General features: G+C 59.4%; 2 protein-coding genes across 6 annotated transcripts in view; both read right to left on the bottom strand.

Annotated features, from left to right (window-relative positions):
* The window catches only part of CAPN15 (calpain 15), a 43,070-nt gene extending 37,857 nt beyond the window's left edge, over positions 1-5,213 (bottom strand). For 4 of the 5 annotated variants that reach the window (XM_084295691.1, XM_084295695.1, XM_084295694.1 and 1 more), the window contains exons 1-3: positions 5,188-5,213; positions 1,473-1,825; positions 1,204-1,385 (exon numbers count right to left, since the gene is read on the bottom strand). The gene's annotated coding sequence lies outside the window, so the exon portion shown is untranslated. The remainder of the gene's footprint in view (positions 1-1,203; positions 1,386-1,472; positions 1,826-5,187) is intronic. The other variant, XM_084295692.1, reaches the window with a different exon arrangement.
* Positions 5,214-12,120: 6,907 nt separating this feature from the next.
* NDUFB6 (NADH:ubiquinone oxidoreductase subunit B6) lies at positions 12,121-14,046 on the bottom strand. Its single transcript, XM_084295755.1, has 4 exons — positions 13,766-14,046; positions 13,541-13,633; positions 13,335-13,379; positions 12,121-12,275 (listed from the first exon to the last, which is right to left on the bottom strand). The coding sequence occupies exons 1-4, from the start codon at positions 13,943-13,945 to the stop codon at positions 12,207-12,209; spliced, it is 387 nt and encodes a 128-aa protein (XP_084151881.1). The 5' UTR covers positions 13,946-14,046; the 3' UTR covers positions 12,121-12,206.
* Positions 14,047-14,106: the final 60 nt, after the last annotated feature.

Raw genomic sequence — 14,106 nt, 5'->3', positions numbered from 1 at the left:
CCTCCGCTCCCACAAAGCCAGCCCTGCTGGGCCACCCAACACACCTCCGACGGAGCTCACCTCTCCCCCAGCACCAGCCAGCTGCTGCCTGGAGCTGCCTCAACCCAAACAGGCAGACGGAGAGGAGACTGTGTGCTACAGGAGTCACCCACATGCCTCTCGAGATGCGTCTCAGCCTCCTGGGGTGCTGCAGACCCCCAGCCTTCCCTCCGCCAAGCTCTGCTTGCTAAAGCAGCAGGCACAGCGAGGTCAGGGAACAGGAACAAGGTCTTTGCACGCCCACAGCACCACTCACAAGAAACCCCAAGGCTGCATCTAACCTGCTGCAAGAGCAGGGACACTGCTGCCCCGAGCACCATTGACAAGTAGCCCCGGCACAGCTCCCAGCTGGCACCCACCTGGTGACAGCCACCACTCAGTGCGTCTGCCGGGCTTCACCGACCCCGGGATGTAAAAGGAATCCTACAGACCGGAGACCAAGGGCACACAGAGACTCCAGCTCGCCCGCAGGCACCCAGGCAGACCCGAGCGATGCCAGCACCCATCCAATTAACCCAAAGCCCCGGCCTGGGCTAAGGCCACGTCAGCTCAGCTCATTCCGACGCAAGGCCAGCCCCACCAGACACTACCCTGCAGCAGACACCACGAGCGTGCCCTGAAGGCAGCAGCTCCGAGCAGTTGCCCCGCTCACCGCCTTGCCCTGTCTCTGCAGGGTGGCCACGAGCCACCAGGCTAAAAGCAGCCCGGCTGTGTAAGGCACCGCATGGCCACGCTGCTGTCCCAGTGCCGTGGCAGCTCCCAGCCTGGCGCTGTGGTTACTGCAGGCAATGCAACGCACAATTCCTTCAATTAATTTGTTTTCCTGCCCATGCATTGCCTCAAACACGTGCTCAGACAGCCATGCAGGCTCCACAGTTTAAGGTTGCAAGGTCCTGGATGAGCCCTCGTTTTCTTTTCCACCCCTACAGCTTCTTCCTCATCAGAAGAAAACCAGGGGACAGCAGCATCCCCACCCACGAGAGCGTGCGGCCCTCACACAGACGGAGCAGGGAACACTCAGAAGGAACCAAAACGAGCGAAGAGACGAGACGAGAGCACGGCAGAGAGGAAGCGGGGTAACCACACTCACAACACACAGCTCTTCGCCCTTCCAGCCCCTCCCGGCCCAGCCCAGAGCCAGCTGCAGATGGAAAAGCCTCTCACCCGACCCGGCTGCTGCTCTGCGGAGGCGATGCCCGCCCGGTGCGAGGTCAGCCCGGCGTCCCCGGGATCGAACGGCTGCTGCTGGCGCCAGCTGGACGGCCCGGCTGGGGCATGCTCCGCGCTCTCTGCACCGACCCGCCGGCACCGCTGCGCCTGCCAGGAGGAGCGGCAGCCGCGCCGAGCTGCCCAACGGAGAGGAAAGGCAGGTGAGGACAAAGGGCTGCCGAGACCCCGGGCCCGTCGGCGCCGCAGCGGCACGCGCAACCAACCTCACATTTTGGGTCGCTCACTCGGCGTCCGCTCGAACCGCGGCTCCCAGAGGGCTCGGGGCTTCCTGCAGCATCGGGCCGGCGCTCGATCCCACCTGGAGGCAGCAGTCGCGTGCTTTGGGCTCGGCTCGGGCTCTTCGCTCTGCTGTCAGCACCTCAGGCTGTGGCTGCACGGTGCTGCTCCCTCCGCTGGCCTTGGTGCCGGGCTGTGTCGGGTAACGGAGCGCCTCACGAGCGCCGCGGGGTCCCAGTGATAAGGATTCTGGAGAGCTCTCGACAATTAGCAACAGGGCAGGATCCCCCAGGAGATCCGCATGCGAACAGAGGGACGTCTGGAGGGGCACGCTGCCTGGCTGTTCAGATACAAGAAGAGACGTTAATTACCGCGCACGGCCAGGACATCGTTAGCAGGTACAGCTACTGCAAATTCAGAAGCAGAAATCCCTCGGATTATGTCCAATGTGCCCATCCCCATACCTTCAGATGACGTCTGAACACCTGCCTCAGCAAAACCAACAAACCTCCCTCCCCCAGGACATTTCCCCTTGCCCCTTCAGACCCTCTGCTCTCAGAACAACCTGTTTTAATTAAATTAACACTCTGTGAAAATGCTGTCTCCTTCAGGACTGGCTTCTATAGGACAGCAGCAGGAATCCTTATCCACAACATTTTGGCTAAATCGCATGTTTTTCCTGTCTCTATTTCAGACTGGGGAGGAGGCAAAAACAAACAAGGAAGGTTTCAGCACACAGCACCAACAGAGCCCATCCTGTGCCCACCACCTCACCTCCTCCCCGCAGCCTGGGCAGGGCACGGGGCTCTCACGAGGAGCTTTTCCCTCCACGTGCACTGCTGAGACCCCCGGGCAGCGGGAAGCAGACAACCTGCAGTGAGCACCTGGGCCTGCAGCACGTGCTGCTAAGGACAGCAAAACAGCTCACGAAAAGCACCGCAGGCAAGAGGTGCCGCTCAGGAACCAGCAAAAAAAGTAACCAAGGGACTGATTGAGGTTGGAAAGGCCCACCCCGAGCCTTTCAGCCTGAAGGTCTGCACAGCACAGGCTGCACAGGGCTCTCCCAGCCCAAAGCAGCGCCGGGCACTCAAGCAGCTTACATCCTACAGCGCTGAGGAGGCAGCGAGCTAAGCACCAGAGGACGGAGCACCCCGTGAATACGTACGTCGGTCTACGTGCCACCGCGTCACTTTTCCTGCAGGAAACGTGCTCGCAGACGCATTGTCTGGGAGGAGAAACTGCTTAACTGCCAGGGCTTACAGTAAAACCTTCTGGCCATGCTGCAGCTCCACGGGCTGTCCGAGCCCCCCGCCGGCAGGCAACGGGTGCGGACAGGCAGCGCAGAGGGACCTTGCCCGCAGCGGTGCCACAGCACCCCCGGAGAGCAAAGTCCCCCCGGCACAGCGCCGTGCCCGCTTCAACCGCCCCGTGCAGCCGCTGGGGAGGTGCTGCCTCGCCTGGCAAAGCTGCCCGAGGTGCAGCCCCTATGCAAACAGCTTGGTTTCAGGAGCAGGGCGATCTGCGGGCAGAGGAACGCAAGCTGAGGCAGGCTGGGAAGCTGCCGGCCACCTCCTGGGTGCCCCAGACCCACCCAGGCCGGCGCTGGGTACGAGGTGGCCCGAGGGAAGCACAGCAGAGATGTGTTGGGGTGATGCCACCGGAGGGGACAACGCCACCACCGACCCCAACACTGGCCCTGGGCTGCTACCAGAGGGGCTGCACTGCAGGCAAGAAGCTGTTTCCTCCTGACGGAGGCTTCTTGGCGTCTGCCCCGCTGGCGTGCGTTTGTAGGGGAGCAGAAATGTGGTTCCAATCCTGCCTTTAATGCACAAGCCTAAAGACTCGGCTTCAGTTTTTAGAAATCAAACTTGATCATCTCAAGCTGGCAAAAATAGCCCTGTGTTCCCTCAAGTTATTTTCTTTTCAACTAGGCGGGCTACGGCACAATAGGAACTATCAGCAGTTATGTACTCAACCTCCAGAAACCCGAAGGGCCGATTCTAGCAACCCACGGCAGCCTTCCAGTCCTCGCTGATCTGTTTGCTGGAGTTAGCCTGAAAAGCGTGCTGCCCCCGAGCTGTTCAGCAAAGTCCCCGTCCTGCTAATTGCATCAATGTAAACGTATTATCTCGGCTGTCAAACAGGACTTCGCTCCGCGATGTAAATGCCGAAAACCAATTGTTCTTTCTGCTTGCGACACGTTGCTTCAGATCTTATTTCCTTCTAGGACTTCCTCCTCTGCACAGGCACCTGGGCAGCGGCGTTTTTTCCAGAGCAAGAGGAAATGGCACACAAAACCCCTCCTTATCTTTTAAGCAACCGAGTGTGAGCGAGGAGTTTCGGGAACACCCTCGCTTCCCCCCAGCCCAGCCGAGACGCACAGAGAGGGCTCGCAGGAGCCATGAAGGCCAGAGTTAAGCTCGTCTCCAGCACAGACAGCAGCCCTTCTGCCTTCCTCAGCTGCCACTGCTGAACACCAGGCGAGCAACACCACCCCAAATAGCAACCAGAGTGCAACAGCAGTTCAGGGGTGGCCTGCTCCTCCCTGGATCCAGCAGCACTGAGCCAAACGCAGGCAGAAACAGGAGGCTCCTGGAGGGCAGCACGCAGCACAGCTCGCTCTGAAGAGCAGGATTACGGTGGAGAAGCAGGAGGAAGCCCCCAAATCCCCCATACAGCATACTTGCCCAAGGCTGCACTACACGTGATGGTTCGGGGAGCCCCAGGTTCCAGCAGACCCGCTGGCCGTGCTGGTTTCCTCCCCGTGCTGCTCACTGGGAGCGAGGCGCTGCAGGCAGCCCTCCTGCAGGACACCAGGCTCCGGCGTGCGCTTCCCAAAGCGGCCACAGATCCCAGAAAGGCCCGACATCAACTCAGAAATGAACACAAAGCAGGGCTCCAGACGAAGCAGGGCAGAACCCAGCACCTCTCTGGGCAGCGAGTGACCCCGTACACACCACCTGGGTCCTGTGCAACCCCTGCAAAACCCCACAAACCCCCACAGGACCCAGCGCAGGCTCACCCCATCCTCCAGCCAACGCCAGCAGCTCCACGCCTGGGCAGGACGCCCGACCTTTTTATTTTTCCTCCTGTGTGTGTGCAACTTTAGCAGTTTTGCTTTTCGACATTTATTCCGACGCCAAAGCCCTTCTGCCTGGCACACGCCTCGGGCTCCCCTGCACCGTCCGGCACCGGGCTGGCGCAGGCTGCCCCTCGCTCCCGATGGAGGGAGCCTCACCCGGAGCCTCCCAAGGCCTCTCCAGCCCCAAACCCCGGCCGGGGAAGGGAGCGGTGCCGGGTGCTGCCTCCTGCCTCGAGCTGCTGAAGCCTCGGCCACGAGCGGAGGCTGCCGCAGCGCTGAGCCGGTGCCCGACCCCGGGCAGGCACAGCCGGGATCACCCGAACCGAGCCCCCCCGGTGCCCGTTAGGGCGACGCTGACACAGCCGGGGGGGCTCGGGGCCGGGCAGGCCACGCCGCGGGCCCCGGGGGGCTCCGAGGAGAGGCGAGGAAACGGCGAGGCCGCCCCGACCCGAACGGCCCCCGGGGGCGCCTCAGGGAGCCGGGCACTGCCCCCGGGGCTGCCCCGAGCCCTGCGCCCGCCTGAAGGACGCCGGCGGGGGGCGAGGCGGCCCCCACGGTCCCCCCACGGTGCCCCCCCGATCCCTCCCGGTCCCTCCCGGTCCCCCCCGGTCCCCGCTCACCTGTGCAGCCCCAGCGGCCTCGCTGCTCCGCCGCCCCCCGGCCCCCTCCCTCCCCTCCCCCCCCAGCGGCTCCCGGCCCGCTCCGCCGCCGCCTTTCTCCCGCTCCGCCGCCGGCCCGGCGTGCCCCGGAGTCCCCACGCCCGCCCTTACGCCGCCGCCGTGGCGTAGCGCCCCATTCCGGCCCCCGGCCGCTACGGCGCGGAAACGGCGCAGAGGCCGTCGTGAATAGCGCGGGGAGACTACAAGCCCCAGGGGGCGCCGCGCGGAAGAAGCGAGCGGAAGAAGCGCGGGGGGGGGAGCGGGGCACGCTGGGAGTTGTAGTCCGCGGGGCGCCGAGGCGGGGCGCGGCGCCGCGGCGGGGCAGCGGCCGCGGGACCCCCGCGGCGGGCAGCGAGGAGGCGGCGGGAGCGGGGCAGGGCGGCGGTGGCGGGCAGGGCCCCGCGCCGGGCCGGGGACTACAACTCCCAGAGTGCCTTGCGGCCCGCCCCGTCCCGGAGCTGCCGCGGGCCTGCGGGCACGTGGAGCTGCCCACCGGGACCGGGACCGGGACCGGGACCTCCGGCAGCCCCCGGGTCCCCAGCAGCCGGTGCCGGCGCTCCGGGGAAGGCGCCGCCCGCGCGGAGCCGGAGCAGCGGGGCCGGGCTTGGCCGGGCCGGGCGTGCCCCGCACGGGGACGGAGCCCCGGGGCTCGGCGTTCCCGGCTCCGCTCCTGCCCGGCTCGCTAATTGCAGCCCGTAATGACCTGGCGGCGCATGAAGCAAACCCCAGATTGGCACCGAGCTGCCTCGTGCTGCAGCTCCCCGCGGGGACCTGAAGACAAAATGTGTGTGGCTGGAAGGAAAAGGGCGCTTTGTATTCAGGGGACAGCGGCTTCAGGCTGCTGGACCCGTCCTGGCTCAGGCAGTTGTGAGGGGATTGCGATAGCAACACACACGGTGGGCCTGGCAGTCTCTAAAGACAACAGGGGCCAAACGCTAAATAAATGAAGTTTTTGCTTCTGTTCACCTCTCCATAAGAAGGAACTGCTGGTCATTGTGATGCAGTTAGTTATCTGTAGACATTTGAGGCTGCAGGAACAGCCCTCCCTGTGTTCTTCGGGCATGAAGTGGGGGTACAGACCCCGCTGCCCCCACTTCCCAGCAGGTTTCCTGGGCTGGGGAAATGGCAGAAAGCAGCACTGGTGTCTGAGCCCCAGGGCAGCACAGGGCAGGATCCAGGCACGTGGGCCCACAGGGGCAGCGCCCTAAAACAGCCGCAGGGCTGCCCTGACTGCTGCAGGGCAAAACCTGGCAGGATCCCCAGGGGAAGTTGGGCATAGAAAGGCACCGCTGACTACAGGGTGGTGGCTATTTCAGGTAGGAGATGTCACTGAGATGTCCACACGTCCAATAGGTCTTGTGTTGCAGATGTCTTCATCCATATCTTCTACCTTATTGAGTGCATCTGGAGATGAGGAAGGATCCTCACTGTACCTAAAATCCCTCTGTCTCTTAGGTGTGAGCAATTCAGTCCAGTCCCTTTTCACAGAATCACAGAATATCTCAAGTTGGACGGGACCCACAGGATCATCAAGTCCAACTGCTGGCTCCATAAAGGACCACCCAAAAACCAGACCTGATGCCTGACAGCAGTGTCCAAACACTTCTTGATCTCAGCAGCTCAGTGCTGTGACCATGTCCCTGCGCAGCCTGTCCCAGTGCCTGACCACCTCTGGGTGCAGACCCTTTCCCTAACCCCCAGCCTGACCCTCCCCTGTCCCAGCTCCATGCCGTCCCCTCGGGTTCTGTCGCTGTCCCCAGAGAGCGAGCAGAGCTCAGCTCCTGCCCCTCTGCTCCCCTCCTGAGGGAGCTGCAGGCCGCCATGAGGCCTCCCCTCGGCCTGCTCTGCTCTGGGCTGAGCAAACCCAGGGACCTCAGCCTCCCCTCACAGGTCTTGCTCTGTAGGCCCTTCACCATCTTTGCAGCTCTCCTTTGGACTCTCTCCAATATTTTAGGCCCTTCTCATACTGTGGTGCCCAAAGTGCTTGAGGTGAGGCCGCAGCAGGCAGAGCGGAGCAGGACGAGCACTCCCTGAGCAGTGCAGTGCCAGCCTCGGAGCACCCCAGGACACGGTCGGCCCTCCTGGCTGCCAGGGCATGCTGCTGGCTCAGGCTCAACCTGCTATCAACCAAACCCCCCAAATCCCTCTCTGCAGAGCTGCTCTCCAGCCTCTCATCCCCCAGTCTGTACGTACAGCCAGGGTTGCCCCTTCCCAGGTGCAGAATTTGGCACTTAATCTTGTTGAATCTCATGAAGTAGGTGGGCAATTGCCCAGCCCTCTAGTCTCTCAATATCTCTCTACAAGGCCCCTCTACCCACGATACAGTCAACGGATCCTCCCACTTTAGTGTCACTTGTGTTGTTATGTGTTTGATTATTAATTGAGATGCAAGAGGAAGCACAGCTGCATAGTATGGAGTAAAGGAGGGGAAAGGGAGGAATCACCACACACTCAGTGGGTTCTAACACCACATCCACCTGGAATCATAATGGCTGGAAAACCCCTCCAAGATCATCTGGTCCAACCCTTCCCCTACCACCACTGTCACCACTAAACCCTGTCCCCAAGCACCACGTCCAGCATCTCCTTGAACACCCCAGGGACAGTGACTCCACCACCTCCCCGTGCAACCCGTCCCAGTGCCTGACTGCTCTTTGTGAGCAGAAATGTCTCCTCATTTCCAACCTGAACCTCCCCTGGCACAGCTTGAGGCCATTCCCTCTGGTCCTATCACTGGTTACCTGTGAGAAGAGGCTGACCCCCGGCTCCCCACCCCTTCCTTTTGTGCTGAAGACCCAGCTTCTGACATCCAGCTCCGCTGATGTGATGAGCCTGAAATTATGCTTGGCCCTCAGAGGCACACAGAACAGACTTAGTTACGAAGCAATTTCAAGTACTGAATGAATGCCAGGGTGTTCTGTTACAAAGCCAGATGAACGGGGATGCACATCACCTAATTTTAGGTATCTAAACTGAGGCATTTCAATTGTACTGACCATCAAGTTTTTATCTATGAGCATTGGAGACAGACAATTCCAGAGGGGGATTCCAGTTATTACAGCACCTGAGATAAGTTCCTATTTCTGTCTTTGATTTAAAGAGAAGCAAGTGTTCAGCCAACGCACCAGAGGCATCAATATTTCAGTGAACTATGCTCCTGGAAACAGATGCCTTAGCAGCACTGAAAGCCTTGCTGAAGTCAAGGTAAATGGCATCCACTGCTCTGCCCTGATGAAACCTGACCATCTTACCACAGAAAGCAACCACACTTTTCAGGCACAAAATCATAGTAAATCCATGACAACTGCTCCCCATCCCTATCTTCATCTGCCAGAAATGTCTTCTACAAGGAGTCATTCCATGGTTTTTCCTTGGGACTGAAGTGAAGCTGGCTGGCATGGGCCCTCTGTTGGATCTTTTTTGATGAAGGTAGAAAATGTGATCTGGTCATGAAGACTCTCCCCTTATCAACGGGGCTTTTCAAAGATGATAACAAGCAGCTTTGGAAAAACATCAGCCACTTCTTGCAATACTCTGTGCTTCAATCTCTCATAGATTTGCACAGTCAAGATCCAACAAGCAAATGCCACACAAAGCCTCATGGCTTCCACTGTACGTCAGTGTAGACAGAAGTGCTGAGAAGGCTCCAAATCTTCAGTGTCTCCTCCTCATGTAAATGATCTTGCTAGGCACTGATCATGAGCTAATACTCCAAGGGATACTCTGTGGGATGGCAGAAGCTGGGGGCTGGCCTGGAGCCCACCCAGCTCGCCACGCATCGAGGATAGCATGCCCGGCAGTGAAGAACACCGGAGGATGCATACAGGATTCTTGGCTATGAGTTCTTGCAGGTGCTGGAACCAGCAGCTCCTGCTTGAGGTGCATCAGGTGAGAGAGGAAGGCTGGGGTGGCCAACCAGCTGAGGATCTTCCAGTCCTTGTCTCCCAAAACATCAACCTTTTAATGACTCCATCCCTACCTCCTGTTTTACCCTAGTTTGAGACTGGCAAGCAGCTATTTTCCACACTGTCCTGGTACCTGGCCTCAGTCTGAGGAACACGCAGGTCCTGATGGATCTCCAAAGGGTTGGTTGGAGAAGTCATGGCCCAGAGCATGAGATCTATCACCCATATGGGAGATCTCCTCTATGAGTCCTTGAGCTTGCAGTGGAAGGCTTTGTGCAACAAAAAGGGTGCGAAGAATACGTAACAACTAAAAATACATTTTATATACATATGCCTATCACTGACCAGAGATGATCTGATACTTTTTACCAGGTAGGCATCTCAAAAAACTGGCATGGAGTAGATGTACTCATGCGCATACACGTGTATATGGGGTTTTGTGTGTAACACAGGATGTTTAAGGTATTGTACAAACCCAGAATCGCTTTGATTTCATTGTCAAGGTAACACATCACCCACACTGAGGGATACAAGACTCAGAAGGATTTTTCTGAGAGGTCCAAACAAACCCCAAGGTCCCCAAGGGAAGAGCCACACTGTGTTTGTAGAGAGGAACCTTCATTTCACGGACACAACACGCTGTTAGCACTACGGTGTCTTGCAGTGGGTGGTTAGTCCCGCTCACCGAGTCCCACATTCTGCCTTCTTCAGCGGGACAGGCGAGGTGCTGACGATCAGTTCTCCTGCCATGACCATGCTCCGCGTCACGCAAAGTCTTTGTTGGTAGGGTGGTGACAGTCACATCCCTCCCTGGTCTATGGAGAGGTGTCTGCTCCCTCCCTGTGGTGATCCCAGGGCCCACGTACCAGCCCTACATGTGCCCGTTGGCCCAACACACCCGTTCCTGAGACTTGGGACCGAGTCTGTGACCTAGAACAGACACCTGGGCCCCTCCTCATAGGTACACAGGGGATCACAGGTGGCTGTGATGTCCCCTAGGGGTGCTGGAGCTCTGACATCCATGGGACTTGGGGTGCTGTGAATTCCCTGTAGTCCTGTGGGATCTCTCACTAGAGGGGGAGAGGTGTCAGGGTTTCCCTGTGGGAGATCTGGGAGCCCTGGGGGTTCCAGGCATCCTCACAGGTATGGGGATGTCCCCAGGAGACGTCAGGGTCCCCAGTCCCCCACAAGCACCGCAGAAGCATGCAGAGAGACCTCGGAGATGTGGGGCACGCCAGCCAGTCCCTCACTCATGTGGCAAGGGCACCAGGGAGCTCCCAGGGGTGTTTTGGGCATTCCCAGCGGGCACTCACCAGGGGGGCGGCGGGCTCGGATTTATCCTGGGAGCACGACGTGTGCAGGCGGGGGCCGAGGGAAGCCTCCCTCTCTGTGGAGCTGTCAGAGCTGTCCAGGCTGAGCGGCAGCAGGTTGGTGCAGGCAAAGGTTCTCTTCAGGTTGTAGCAGTTTTGGGGCGTGCTGTTCCTGCGGAACTCTGCGATGGGGGGACTGACACATGGGGCAGCGACCCCCGTGACCATGGTCAGGAACCCCCCGAGACCCTCCCAACCCCTCCATGACCCCCACCAGCCCCTATTGCCCCCGATAACCCTTCATCACCCCGCTACCTCCCAAATCTCCCCCTTGACTCTCTATTTTCCCAGTGCCCCCAGCAGCCCCCGCTGACCCCACACCGTGCTGGTGACCCTCTAGCTCCCCAGCATTCCTCCCCCAAGCCTCCCCATGGTGACCTGAGGGGGTCCTGCCGCCCCTCGCCACCTTCCTTCACCCCAGTGCCCCCCCAGCCACTCCCCAGTCCCCGTCCCCACGCTGTCCCACCCTGAGCTGCCTTTTACCCCGGGGAGGAGATGGCCGCGTGCCTGGCGAGGGCCTGGGAGGCCCCCGGGCCCAGCAGGGGACAGGGGACGGGGGGCTGTGCCTGGCTGCCCAGCGGGGGCTCCATGGCCTCCAGGAGCTCCTTTGACTGCAGGAGGGTTTTCACCCCCGCGTTGGCCATGGCTCTGCCGGTGCGAGGAGCAGCGTGCTCGTGCAGGTGCCGTCCCTACCGGGGGGGTTACGGGGGTCTGGCAGCCCCCTGGGGGCTCCTGCCCGCAGCCGTGACATCACAACCATCGGCGGTTCCATCATGTCACGGTGCTCCTGTCCCAGCCCCTCGCCTTCGTTGCCTCCAGTTACACTTTGAATTGCTGTTTTAGTCATTTCTAGCCCCAAACGAGCCACCAAAATACTTGTGGGTTTGGCACTAGAGTAGAGGGCAATATTCCCCAGTGCAAAGTGCCACGGGTGTGAGGGGACAGTGAGAGCAGGATGACTCTGAGTCAGGAGAGGCTGAAGTCAGAGATTAAGTGCTAAAGGATAAAGAATTCTGAATAAAGAATTTAGTAAGAATGAAGAATTTTGACTCAGCACTTCCAAACCTCATCTCCCTACTTCCCTTAAAACAAACTAACAGGCGGACCTTTTGGGAGGGCTCACGAATCTCTGCTCTCCTCCCCAGCTGGATTCTTTGCTCAGGAAGAGGCAGTTTGGGGCAAACTAAATTCTCAACGTGCTGATTCACAGGCTGGGATAGGGGAGGCCAGTGGGGCACCAGGTGCCACTTCTGCTACCCTCTGCTGGCTGGGATGGGGGAAGCCACGCAGGTGTAAGCTTGACTTTAAGTCTCTGTTGGTAGCAAAGGGATTGCGAGGCTGCCTGGAAGAGGACAGCTGTCGTGTGCGGGTGCACAGGAGCTTGCCAAGGCACCCTGCCTTTGAGCAGACCATTACACAGAAACCTACAGCACCTCTGCTGTTACTGCAAGGCCCCGTTGTCCTACCGTCAGAGCGTGTCAGAAAAAAAAGGAGGTGGGGAGGAAATCTCAAGGGCTTAGCAATAAAACTCACGGAAAGCAAAATAAACTCCCACAAGAGTAGCAACTGGAATAGGTTGGACTACGGAGGAAGTTAACAACAGAAAAGACGAGGCAACGCAGGATAAAGACTTTTATAGAAGTGAACGAGCAGCTGGCTGCAGTTCTCGCCTCGTTTGCTCACAGAGGAAATCGATTTTCAGCCATCAGTGGTGCCCAGCAGATTCGTCTTTCAGGGGTGGAATAACTTCTCCCGTCTCTAAAATTCTGTCCCCCTAATGGGATGAGAGAGCATGGTGAGCATTTTCTCTTACAACCAATCTATTCCTTTACACAGTTCAGTCTTTCACTTCAGCTGTGACTGACCCCACTTCCAGACAAAAAAATCTTGCTTCAGCTTACCCAGAACACTCTCATTCACTCAAAATGTCCCAGGGCGCTGGCAAAACATCATAGCCAAGTTATATGAAATCTGTACTTGCTTTACCCCTTTCTTTTCATGCCATGGAAATATGGACAAGCATTTAAAAGAGAATGTTGTTTTTAAAATTTGCACCAGATTTATAGCACTGCATAACCACCTTCACAGCACCACCCTTAGTGAGTCTCCAAAGCAGTCTCTGTGGCACACAAAGAGCTGCATAATCCCTCAAAGAAATCAATCCAGTGCCTGACTTTTGTTTATTAAAGCTTTAGGCACTGCTGTGGCCTGCTGAACTGACCTTACTCGAGTGGTTGGGCTGATGTCAGAGACCCACAGCTTGACTGCATGTTGCTGTGTGGTTGATAGGGGCAGAACTTTCAAAATTATATTTTATTTTTAGATGAAGCAGAAATGGCAGAGCCAAACTGATATGAGAATATTTGCCCACCAACTTGCTGCACTGATCAACGAGCTGCAGCTCAGAGCAGTCCAAGAACCACTAAAGACCAAACCACCTGACAGACACTGGGCAAACCGAGAACCTAAGAGGAAAGCTTTGGGCTGCGGTGAGCCCTGCGGGGTCTGCATGCCCCGGGTGCAGACAACATCAGGGGACGTTTGTGTTTCCTGCCCAGGATGGGCAGTGCTGCCAGCCAGGTACCTGAAAGTCTGCAGTTACAGAAGGGAAATGCCAATGAAACAGGAGCTGTCTGCTCTAAGAATGAGACAAAAACTGTACAAAAATACCGTGAACATAGTGCAGTGCTGCTTCAGGACAAGCTGCCTCGTGTGCATCCTTCTAGAAATCCTCTTTGCAGCTGCTGCACAAACCTGTGCTTCTCCTCACGCCTTCCTTCCCCTGCCTCTACTTACAGAGCCGGAGGGTGACCCAAGCAGTCAGCGGGCTTACCGGGAATACTGCTGGGTTGGATGAGACGATTCCGTACGGCGCCCTCTGAAAGCACGAAAGGGGAGAGAGAAAAAGGAGCGTCATCCAGCGGAAACCTCAAAGACCTGAAAAGCGCCCAGCCCTCCCGAAACACGACCTGCGCTGGGCGCACGGCCCGGTAACCCGGTTACTGAACCACGCGAAGCTGAGGGGAGCCCGGCACGCACCATGACGTGGTACTTCACGTAGTAGTGGACGAGCCAGGCGGGGATCAGCACCTGCGCCACGAAGAAGCCGCCGGCCTGGTAGGCCCGGAACACCTGCGGGGCACGGAGCGGGTCAGTGCTGGGGGCCGGGGCCCAGCTCGGGGCCTGGCTCAGGGCTCAGGGCTCAGGGCTCAGGGCCCGGGGCCGCCCCCCCCCCTCTCCCCCCCCCCTCTCCCCCCCCCTCACCCGCTGCCGCCAGAGGCCGCCGGGCTGCAGGAAGCGCTCCCAGAAGGCGGCCACGGGCCCCAGCTGCCGCCGCGGCAGGACGGGCTCCCGCTCGCTCAGCTCCTGGTCCCGCAGCCAGCGCCGCCGCAGGACGCGGAGCTGCTGCAGCCGCAGCCGCTCGTCCGCGCTGAAGCCGCCCATGGCGAGGCCCCGGCCCCGGCCCCGCTCCCGGCCCCGCTCCTGATCCCGGTCCCGGCGGGCGCCGTGTCCTTGGCGACGGCGCGCGGCGATGACGGCCCCGGGCCGCGCGGCGCTGACGTCACCGGGTGGGCGGGGCGGGGCGGGGGCCGTCCCCCCGGGTG

This window comes from Netta rufina (genome assembly GCF_964035555.1).
Source record: "Netta rufina genome assembly, chromosome: 15".
NCBI lineage: Eukaryota > Metazoa > Chordata > Aves > Anseriformes > Anatidae > Netta > Netta rufina.
Note: the sequence above shows the minus strand (reverse complement) of the source record. Positions and strands in the feature narration are given on the sequence as shown.

Excerpts from the sequence above, each read along its gene's own strand:
- NDUFB6 (XM_084295755.1), bottom strand. The coding sequence starts at position 13,945 with ATGGGCGGCTTCAGCGCGGACGAGCGGCTGCGGCTGCAGCAGCTCCGC. Across the intron at positions 13,634-13,765 it reads GCGGCCTCTGGCGGCAGCGG|GTGTTCCGGGCCTACCAGGC; the intron begins GTGAGGGGGGGG and ends CGTGCCCCGCAG. Across the intron at positions 12,276-13,334 it reads CCAACCCAGCAGTATTCCCG|GGGGACAGAATTTTAGAGAC; the intron begins GTAAGCCCGCTG and ends TCATCCCATTAG.